The 11961-nt window shown below is 34.6% G+C and overlaps 1 protein-coding gene across 9 annotated transcripts in view; it reads left to right on the forward strand.

Annotated features, from left to right (window-relative positions):
- DOCK7 (dedicator of cytokinesis 7) overlaps nt 1-11961 on the forward strand; it is a 208257-nt gene that overhangs the window by 180653 nt on the left and 15643 nt on the right. For 7 of the 9 annotated variants that reach the window (XR_009493802.1, XR_009493804.1, XR_009493803.1 and 4 more), the window contains 2 exons: nt 5931-6098; nt 9343-11832. Coding sequence is in view for 2 of the 9 variants with exons in the window: in XM_005204517.5 (XP_005204574.1) it covers nt 5931-6098; nt 9343-9385 (211 nt within the window). In the remaining 7 variants the exon portion in view is untranslated. 9 annotated transcript variants of the gene reach the window in all.

Consider the following 11961-nt stretch of genomic DNA (forward strand, 5'->3'; position numbering starts at 1 on the left):
GACTAAGTACCATTAAGTAGATGACTTGTTAACTAGCGAAGCAGCATCAGAACCATAGTCAGAAGCCAGTCTTGGACTTCCTATTCTGGTTTCTCTTATATTATGAACTGTGGTTTCTCTTATCAAATCATTCACTGAAAGGGTTTATTTGGGTAGCAGTAATTTCACATTACAGCACTTTGTCATCAGGAAAATAGGAATGCTAACTTGTTCAAGTCTCTCAAGACAGTATTTTATTCTCACTGCAATAGCTGTCATTAATTGTTATCAGTTACTCCTGCATGAACATGGTAAACATCTTTTTAAAAACTTCAGATAGCTTTATTGGAAGTCTGGGATTTTATAATCTGATTATTGAGCTAGATGACCTTATCAGTTTGGTTATAGAAAACATGGCTCCTAATGTATGTTGAAGATGAACGACCAGAGTAAAGAAAGCAAGCTTCTTTTTGTAGAATTGACTGACTTCTGTTGTGACTGACATATACACACTATTATATATAAAATATCTTCCCTTGTAGCTTAGTCGGTAAAGAGTCTGCCTGCAGTGCAGGAGATCTGGGTTCAATCCCTGGGTCGGGAAGATCCCCTGGAGAAGGAAATGGCAACCCACTCCAGTATTCTTGCCTGGAGAATCCCATGGACAGAGGAGCTGGCAGGCTACAGTCCATGGGGTCGCAGGAGTCAGATACAAGTTAGTGGCTAAACTACCACCACCACCAAGGACCTAATGTATAGCACAGAAACTACTCAGTACTCTGTAATGACTTATATGGGAGGAGAATCTAAAAGAGTGGATATATGCATATGTACAACTGATTCACTTTGCTGTACACCTGAAACTAACACAGCATTGTAAATCAAGCATACTCTGACAAAAACTTTTTAAACATTGATTTTATTATTTGGGACGTTTCAAATACGAACCAAAAAAACCCTACTGTGATTGTGAGCTGGATGATCTTGGAACAATACATACTTCTTTAGGTCATAGATACTAATAATGCTTATTTTCTTTCTATTTTTTGGGGAATTTTTACTATTACTACAGTTCTAAAACAGATCTCCTCTTTTTTGTGTTTATTTATGATAAGGTAATGAATTCCTATAGTTTGCAGGTCTCCTTAAGGGTTACTATAAAGAAGGTTTTCTCTTTTAAATTACAAAAAGGCAGAAAGCCAGACTACATGTTTTAAACCTTACAAGTCAGCGAATACTGTATTTTTGATTTTTGTGTGTATATATTTTATGTTAATATGCATATTTGTTCTACCACAACTGTTATATATATAAATTCTTATTTTTTCAATTAAGGTTAAAACTATTATTCTAATAGTTGTATTATCTCATCAAAGATCTGAATTTAAGTTGAATTTAAGTGTGGTATAGTAATGAAGTGTATTTTTTTTCTTTTGCCAAATTAAAGTATTAAGCTCAAGATTACAGAGCCAAAGTACATGAGCATTTTTATCGGCTCCTAATATGTAATCTGTTCCAAAAAGTTCTAAGTAGGAACAATGCCAAAAATGCAAATGTACTACTAGTTGCAGTACACCTTACTTTATGTAATGCTATTTAAATATGGTGTCTCTTGTTAATCAGTTTAAATGGTACTTCAGCTTGCATTCTTTTATTCCTAAAAACAATAAACATTTTTTTTTTGTATTTACTCTTTACATACTCTTAGGTATATAAGCTCTAGAAATATCTCTTGTACATCCAGAAGTAAAGAAATAGTTGAATAGTATTCTTTATAACTAAAAAACGACAACAAAACACAAAACCAGGAGACAACCAAGATATCCATCAACAGAAGAGTAAATAAATCATGGCATATCCATAGGTTCAATTTCAACCAGATAATACCACATCTTTTTCCAAAGTGCGTAAGCCAGATTTAAATTCTCACCAGTAGTGTTTGGGAGAGTTCCTATTGCAATGTAAAGTGGAAGTGAAAGTGAAGTCGCTCAGTCGTGTCTGACTCTTTGCAATCCCCTGGAGTGTACCAGGCTCCTCCATCCATGGGATTTTCCAGGCAAGAGAACTGGAATGAGTTTCCTTCTCCAGGGGATCTTCCCGACCCAGGGATCGAACCCAGGTCTCCTGCATTGTAGGCAGACGCTTTTGATATTATCTGACAACCTAATTTTTACCAATCTAGTGGGTATGAAATAATATGTAATTATAGTTTAAATTGGGAGAAGGCAGTGGCACCGCACTCCAGTACTCTTGCCTGGAAAATCCCATGGATGGCGGAGCCTGGTAGGCTGCAGTCCATGGGGTCGCTAAGAGTCGGACACGACTGAGCGACTTCACTTTCACTTTTCACTTTCATGCATTGGAGAAGGAAATGGCAGCCCACTCCAGTGTTCTTGCCTGGAGAATCCCAGGGACGGGGGAGCCTGGTGGGCTGCCGTCCATGGGGTCACACAGAGTCGGACACGACTGAAGTGACTTGGCAGCAGCAGCAGCAGCAGCATAGTTTAAATTTCCTTTTCCTGGATTACCAGCGAGGTTGAACATCTTGTCATGTGTTTATTAGCTATTTCTCTTTCCTCTCTGTAATGTTCAAACTTCTTTTATTTGCCATTTTCCTACTGAATTCTTTTCCTTACTGATTTCTAAGGGTATTTACATACTGGAAAAGTAATCCTTTATCATTTGTATCACAGACATCTTTTCTGAACTTGGGGCTTAGCACTTTTTTTTTTTAATAAACAGAAGTTGTTAAATTTAGTATTGCAAAATAATTCCATCTTTCTTGTTACGACTCTTGCTTTTTGTGTCTTAAGAAATTTTTTACCCAAGGTCAGAGTATGTTGACTTCCTAAACATCTATATAATCAGATCAGATCAGATCAGATCAGTCGCTCAGTCGTGTCCGACTCTTTGCGACCCCATGAATCTCAGCACACCAGGCCTCCCTGTCCATCACCAATTCCCAGACTTCACTCAGACTCACGTCCATCGAGTCAGTGATGCCATCCAGCCATCTCATTCTCTGTTGTCCCCTTCTCCTCTTGCCCCCAATCCCTCCCAGCATCAGAGTCTTTTCCAATGAGTCAACTCTTGGCATGAGGTGGCCAAAGTACTGGAGTTTCAGCTTTAGCATCATTCTTTCCAAAGAAATCCCAGGGCTGATCTCCTTTATAATGGACTGATTGGATCTCCTTGCAGTCCAAGGGACTCTCAAGAGTCTTCTCCAACACCACAGTTCAAAAGCATCAATTCTTCGGCGCTCAGCCTTCTTCACAGTCCAACTCTCACATACATGACCACAGGAAAAACCATAGCCTTGACTAGACGAACCTTTGTTGGCAAAGTAATGTCTCTGCTTTTGAATATGCTATCTAGGTTGGTCATAACTTTCCTTGGGCTCTCAAATTAAGTATAGCCCAAACAAAAGGGGAAGAAGGCAAAAAAGGCCTTTTTACTTTTAAAAACAATTCTTTCAATTGATTTTTGCATATGCTTCAAGGTGGGGGCCAGTTTGATTTTTGTCCATACTGATAACTGAATATGATGTGAGATAGCAATCAGATTTCTGTTCCCATATGGTTGTGCAGTTGACCTGGCACCACTTATTTCAAAGATTACCCTTTCTCCACTGCTTTGCAGTGTTAATACATCAAGTGCTCACTTTGTGTGCATCAGTTTCTAGGATTTTTTTCTTCCATTGTTTTATTTATCTCTTTGACTAATATGCTGTCTTAATTACTACAGCTTTATAATAACCTTTTATATATGATAGACCAATTCCTCTCACATTTTGTTCAAGGAAAGAGAATTAACTCTTCCAGTCTATGAATACAGTACATTTCTCCATTTACTTATATCCTCTAAATGTTTTTCTAAAATTTTTCTGTAGAAACTTTATATTTTCACTTATTCTTTGGTATTTGATATTTTTATACTTTTGTTAATGGTATTTTAAAAATTACATTTTGGGGGACTTCCGTGGAAGCCCAGTAGTAAAGAATCTGCCTTGCAGAGCAGGGGCCATGGGTTTGATCCCTGGTCTGGGAAAATTCCAGTTGCTGCTGGGCAACCTAGCCCATGTGCCACAATTAAGACCCAACACAGCCAAATAAATATTTTTAAAAAATAAATTTATTTTCTATTTGCTGGCATACAGAAATACAATTTATTTTTACATGCTTTACATGAGAATATTGCCAAATTCACTTGTTAATTCTAATAATTTATATGTAGAACCTTTTTCTTACTGTACTGTTTAGGATCTCTAATAAACTATGCTGAATAGGAATAATGATAGAGGGCATCATTTTCTTATTTCTGATCTAAAAGAAATTTTTTCATCGTTGAGTATAATGTTTTCTTCATGTATTTTGTAGATATTTTTAATTAAGTGAAATAAGTTCCCACCAGTTTTTAGTTATGCTACAAGTTTGTCATGACAGTATTTTAAAATTTTATAAAGTGGATTGTGTGTAGGGAGTAGGGATGTAATATAGTGTTAGGACAGTTTCTTATTATTTTGTTTGGGAGTTTTGCAACTGTTTTCGTGGATGAGATTGAATTACAAGTTGTTTCTTATAGCCTCCATTAAGTTTTGATATCCCAGCCTTGAAAAGTGAGTTTGAAACTCTTCTCAGGAATAGGTCTTTATTCCTCCTATAGTCTAGAATAGTTTTTTATATATTCAGAATTGTCGTGCTACAATGGGATTATCTATCCTTAGACTGTTAAGTAGAATTTGCCTGTTTGTGTTTTCTCTGTGGGTAGATTTGTGATTTGACTGATTTGATGTATTTAATGGTTTTTGGATTATTCATATTTTTACTTGAGTGTTTTGGTAAATCTAGAAAAGCAGAATTTCAGATTTATTTACATTAAATTATACCTAATATCCTCTGTGCCTGTATAAACTTCTGCTGTATTTGACGTCTCATTTTTCATTTCTAGAAGAGGATACCTGGCCTTCTTTCATTTATTCTTGCCAGAGTTTAGTCTATTTTTTTAGATTTTTCAAACAACCAACTTCTGCATTTTTTTAAATATAGAATTATCATACTTTAAAATTTTGTTTTCTTCCTTACACTTAGAGTTTATTCTTTTCAAATTGCTGGTTAGCTCTTCAGTTTTAGCCTTCTCAGTATAAGCATTTAAGGCTATATATACATTTTCCTCTAAGTATCACTTTAGCTGCATTCTACAAGCATTGATATGTATACTTTTTTAAACATACTTTTTCCATTTATCTGTTGGAGTCCAGATAGTTTTTTTTTTAATATCTGAATTGAATAAGCAATCTCAATCTATTCAATTTTTGTTTGTTTCATTAATAAGTCACGGCCTACTCTTTTGTGACCCCATGGAGTATATAGCATGCCTGGCTCCTGTGTACCTTGGATTTCCCAGTCAAGAATATTATAGTGGTTGCCATTTCCTTCTCCAGGAAATCTTCCCAACCTAGGTGTTGAACTTACATCTCCTGCATTGGCAGGCAGATTCTTTACCACTGAGCCACCAGGGAAGTCCATCTATTAATTTAAGAAACTTCTATTTGAATACAGGCAAACTACTGTGCCAGATGCCATTGAGTAAATAAGTATGGTTATATACCTTAAAGAACTTTCTAGTGGTGATATGTGTGTGGGGGGGGAAGGGGGTGTCAGATTTAATATTAAAAAATACATAATTTTCAACTGTGAAAATTGGAAGTGGAAGGTAGATTTTAAAGAAATCTGTTGAGCCCTGCTTCCCTACCCTAAACCTAATTGCAGGAGAGGATGTTTCACATAAAACAGAAAAACTGAATGCCCTCATCATAGTGGAGATGTATGTGTGTGTGTGTGTGTGTGTGTGTATATATATGTATATATGTGTATATATATATATATATATATAGCAGTAAGCCTTCAAACTATGTCAAAAGAAATCTTTTGCTGACACACTGTTTTCCCTAGGTGTGAAGATGCCTTAAGGAAAAATAAGAGCTTAATTGGGCCAGATCAAAAGGAGTATCAAAGGGAACTGGAGAGAAATTATCATCGCCTTAAAGAGGCCCTACAGCCTCTGATAAACCGAAAGATCCCTCAGTTATACAAGGCAGTATTACCTGTTACCTGCCACAGGTATGCATGTTTTTTTCTATTATTTTGTATCTTCAGAAAAATGAAATCCACTTGAATTATTTAATAGTGAATTTATTTACCTTATATTAAATGGCTTAAAATATTATGTCTTCTGAAACCTAACAAGTCCAACTTTTGTAAGCCTTCTATCAGCTATACCTGAATCAGCCTACCAGATAAAAAGTCTGTGAGAAAGAGAATAATAAAGTCAAGTTCTCATACTAACCAGGACACCACACATAAGTTTCATCTCCTAAAACTGTTTCTTCTAATGTCCTGTCAAAGTTTCTGGTATTTCTGTTGAGAGAATTTGCTAGAATATACTGAAGCCAGGTATTCATTTCCATTATCCCTGACAGTAAATAGTATATAATATGTCCTTCTAGATTTGGATCAAAACAGCTAACTGCACTGAGTATCAAGAAAGCTTCACTATTTCCTTTATTTTCTCAGTGCGACAAAATTAGAAGTGGAAATAACTTGGAATTTTCTACAACTGATCCTAATTTGAGTAGATAATTTAATCTAATTTTAGACTTCTCTGTAAAATAATACTTGCCTTGAAGAGGTTGTTGTGGAAATTAAATGGCATGTAAAGTTCCAAGGACAGCTCTTAATATTTTTACTTTTAACCCCTGAATTCTGGACAGGGCATGATAACTGCTAAAAGTAAACTGCATTCTTTGCGTTTTTAAATTAGAATGTACATACATCTCTTGAATAATTATGGCACCAATATTTTACCACCCCCTTTTTAAAAAATTATAACAGTGAAGCTCTTATACTTACTTGATCAAATATTTGGAAGGCATTTGAAATTGCTTATATAAATAGCATGTATACCATTGATACATAAGAAAATTAAGCTGGCTATTTGATTATCTGGTAATATTCCCTGTTCTTCAGTGATAGAATATTTGTGTACTTCTAAACCTCTGGAAGTGTATAACAAATGCATGCTGTATGTCATGTCCCCTGCAGGGAACATGTAGACAGACCATGTACAGGAACAGGAGACCAAACGGCCTGTTTTAGAAAATTCCATGGATGGAGGAGCCTTGTGGGCTACAGTCCATGGAGTCACAGAGTCAGACAGGACTGAGCGACTTGACTTTATTGTTACAATGATGCAAGACAGCCTAGGTGGTTTCCTCTTGAAACTCTTGTTGGGAAGCAACACTAGTCCCCTCCACTTTTGGCTTCCTTTGGAATGTCTGACTACTTCTTGCCTCTACCTACCTTCACCAGTCTTATATTCATTGGTCAAAGGTCCTGGGATAGAGTGCTGGGTCCCTGAAATAGTGAGGTGTCCTAATGCTAGTCTCACTTCCATCAAATTTCTCAAACTCCTTTTAGTGGAAAGACTATTGTTTCTGTCTGAAGGAAGCTTCCCTTACACCAGTATCCTGAATTGTGCCTTCTTCTATCATGGTTATTCCTCCAAGCTTTAGTTTTTAAGTATTTGCAGGCAGTTTTTTGGAGTTTAGAAAATACTTTTTCTTGATAAACTATCTTCCAAGACTGCTATTTTCACAAAATAAAAACACCAAAACCAAGTTTTGAGAGTCAATGCTGAATACAGTCTCTTTGTATCTGTCCTCTCCTTTCCTAGAAATTGTAAATCTTAAGACATTAACGTTAATGTTAGGAAAGATAAGCAAAACTACCTTCTAAATTTACTTAAAAATTTTTTTAAATTTAAAATTATTTTCAAATATTTAAATTTAAAAATTATTTTAAAAATAATTTTCTAAATTTATCCAAAAGTCTACAAGCAATAAATGCTGGAGAGGGTGTGGAGAAAAGGGAACCCTCTTACACTGTTGGTGGGAATGCAAACTAGTATAGCCACTATGGAGAACAGTGTGGAGATTCCTTAAAAAACTGGAAATAGAACTACCTTATGATCCAGCAATCCCACCGCTGGGCATACACACTGAGGAAACCAGAATTGAAAGAGACACGTGTACCCCAATGTTCATTGCAGCACTGTTTATAATAGCCAGGACATGGAAGCAACCTGGATGTCCATCAGCAGATGAATGGATAAGAAAGCAGTGGTACATATACACAATGGAGTATTACTCAGCCATTAAAAAGAATGCATTTGAGTCAGTTCCAATGAGGTGGATGAAACTGGAGCCTATTATACAGAGTGAAGTAAGCCAGAAAGAAAAACACCAATACAGTATACTAATGCATATATATGGAATTTAGAAAGATGGTAACAATAACCCTGTATATGAGACAGCAAAAGAGACACTGATGTATAGAGCAGTCTTTTGGACTCTGTGGGAGAGGGAGAGGGTGGGATTATTTGGGAGAATGGCATTGAAACATGTATAATATCATATATGAAATGAGTCGCCAGTCCAGGTTTGAAGCACGATACAGGATGCTTGGGGCTGGTGCACTGGGACGACCCAGAGGGATGGTATGGGGAGGGAGGTGGGAGGAGGGTTCAGCATGGGGAACACATGTATACCTGTGGCAGATTCATGTTGATATATGGCAAAACTAATACAATATTGTAAAGTTAAAAAATAAAAATTAAATTAAAAAAAAATAATAAAGATGTTCCCATGACAAAAAAATTATTTTAAAAAATAATTTCTAAATTTAGAATTTAAAAAATAATTTTCTAAATTTAAACTCTTCTAAAATTTATTGCAAATTTTAATAGAAAATCCTATTTATAGTAATATATAATGGTTCATTTTATGAAATAATGTAAAAGTCTTAGTTTTAATTTCTGTTATTATAAATATCATAAATAATCCACATAAACAAAAGCTTCCTTGGGGTCCTCAATTTTAAGAGTGTATAAAGGACCTAAATGCCCAAAACTTGAGAACCACTGATTTAAGGCTTAGAGTTTACTATTTTAAGTAAAATACCTGTGTTTTGCCTTTTAACCTCAAGTAAATCTCCTGAAATCTCTCCCATTGCCCCTTAGTACCTGTTTAATCAAATATCTAGTACATTTATTGGACAAATGAATAAATGATCAATGGACTTGGACAGTGTCACTTCAAATCTATCGAAAAGTCTACAAGTTAGAATATATGGAGCAATAGTGTGTAGGATGAGCATGTAAGTTGAAAATGAAGAGCTTTGCTTGCAAAAGTTTTAAAGTTAATAAGCTTTTGGTGGCAAAACTTTGAGATATCTGGCCGAAAACATGTAAACATTTTAGACAATTATATAAAAATTGTTTACTCATATTCTTTCATTTTCTCTCCAGAGATTCCTTCAGTCGAATGAGTCTGCGCAAAATGGATCTCTAATTTAAATGCACTTGTTTTATTCATTTGAAAAAAGCCATGTATTCAATCAACACTGAGTGTGAAAAGAATTTAAGAGCTATTGAAAAAGACTTGGGACTTAATTCTGGAAATTATAGCATTAATTTACTCATGGAAGAATGCAGTGGCCAAAATAATATCAAATGGCAATTGGTGAAGTTTGAGAATCATGGCTGTGGTTTCTAATGTTCTGGTAATATGCTGTCCTTTTTTAAAAAGACATTTTAATGACTCAAAGGTACACTTACATTTACCATTATTTATACCATAGCTAACGTTAAATTTATTTACTTTAAGTTTGTATTTTTTAATTTATATTACCATTTATAGATTTGTTTGGAACCATTTTAAATGTAGTAATGCTTATTTTAAAGGTACTATTAAATATGTGAACGTTTACACTAATTAAAAGACTTAAAAATTTTTTTATTGATAAAAGCAGAGAATGAGTTAGAGTTGATTCAAGAAATAGTTGCAAAAATAGCAAAATGAAAATCATAATTGACAGTCACTTTATGGGCCCACATAATAGCTCCAGATTAAATAAATAGGTGGAAATAAGTTGATAACTGGCTTAAGTCTTCAGACTGGTTTCTAAGGTATTTTCCAGACACCCCAAAATGGTATTTAGAACTGCAGAAGTAACTACCTGATAACTTCTCTCTATAAATGATTATATACTAGGATAGCTAATACCCAGTTTGATCTCTGACTCAACCTTATAATAATGATAGTATGAGCTGACTCTTAGCAACTAAAATGAACGACTCCTGTTTCAAATTAAATAAGCCCATCATCTCATCAGTTTTTACTCTTATGCAACTAAAATGAATGATTCCTGTTTCAAATTACATCAGTCATTTCATCGGTTTTTAGTGATCTAAACTGATGTTAGAAATCTGCTTTAAACTTATTTACATCACCATAAAAATAAGAGTTAGTGTTTGATTTTAATCTATCAGGTGAATAAGAAGTTATATTTTTTGATACTTGTATAGATTTTACAAAGTACATGTATAAAAGGTAAAATTACCTGTCAATTAAAGTTGAGAGCTAATTAAATTGCAACTTTTATGATATGAAAAACTAATTCAGGTTTTTTTCAACATATATTTGGCAAGCTTTTCTAAGGAAGAGTGTATTAAGGATTTCTGAAAATGTCTGAACATTTTTTCTTTGTGCAGTTTTAGGAAAGATCACTTGTAATCTGTCCCTTTGATCTACTGACCACTTATATGAATCACTGAAGAACTGGTCAAACATGGTACTTTCATTCTTCTAAGAGCGTAGATATGATGGCTAATATTCCCTGCTCCAGCCTATCTTTTTAACCCGGCAATATTATCTAAAATTCCTCTTACCTACATCAATTCAAAGACAATCTCAGAAAGGTTTTTCAGGTGAGTTACAGGTGAACCAAAATGGGTCAACTAGGGAGTCAGAAAAGCATAACCTCAAAAATATATGAGAACAGAGGATCCAGATGGACAATAAGGAAAGGCAGAGTCAAGGACAGAAACTCTTTAAAGCAAGCAAAAAAAGGTAACTTATTTACATAGTCTCCTCTTAAGGGTGGGGGGTGGGGGAAGAATATTAAGTAATTCCTAGGTCATTTCTCATAAGGTTACACATATATGAGAATTTGGATTGCCACCCATCTCAGTCACTATCAAGAACTTTTTAAAGATTTGTATGACTTAATGATCATGCAATCATCATTTGAGAGGAAGAAGCTTCCTCTCAAAACATTGGTATAACTGAACACTTCCTAACTTAGCTTACTGTGTTCTTCAGTTTTCTTAAAAGATAAAATTTTTGTGTCAGCAATCTATACTAGTTCTTAACCATAGCTGTCTCTTGAGTGTTACAGAAGCCCAAGTTCTGTCCTAGAACTACTCCATCAGAGCTCATAAAGTAATGTTAAGGATGTTTTATTTTTAAAGGTCTATTAGTGACTCCTACTCCTTCAACGCTTATGGGCGGTGTTCTGAGCTCTTAGTTTTAAAAGGTCCCATTGATTCTGAATGTAGAAAGAGGTATGAACTGTGACTTTTTATATCGCACCATCTTGTAAAAGAATTTGTAAGACATTAACTGTATAGATTATTAGGTGACTGGTACTCTTATTTGTTGAAGTGGGTGGGGTATAGCAGTGTTATTCCAAGAATTATATATTCTTTGGATTTTTAATATTCTTAATATCAGGAATGTCCTTTAACAAGTCATAATTATTTACCAATTTAATATTTAAAGTAAAAATTTAACCCAGTTTTTCTGTGCCTAAAGCCTTACGTTCTCCAGTTTTGGATTCCTTAAAGTTATACATCTACTTTAAAGGAAAACTAGGTATGACAGTTAAGATGGACCAATAAGCGCAATTTCTATTTGAAAATTTCTTCACCTCCAACTGTCAGAAAGTATTATTAAAGGTAATTATGCATGTTTATTCTCTTCTATGTATATATGTTTATAGTATGTTTGTGTGTATATATACATACACACATTCTTTTTTTAAAGAGAATCCAGCTATATATATGGTAAAAAATATGCAAGTAAAA

Source organism: Bos taurus, chromosome 3 (assembly GCF_002263795.3).
Source record: "Bos taurus isolate L1 Dominette 01449 registration number 42190680 breed Hereford chromosome 3, ARS-UCD2.0, whole genome shotgun sequence".
NCBI lineage: Eukaryota > Metazoa > Chordata > Mammalia > Artiodactyla > Bovidae > Bos > Bos taurus.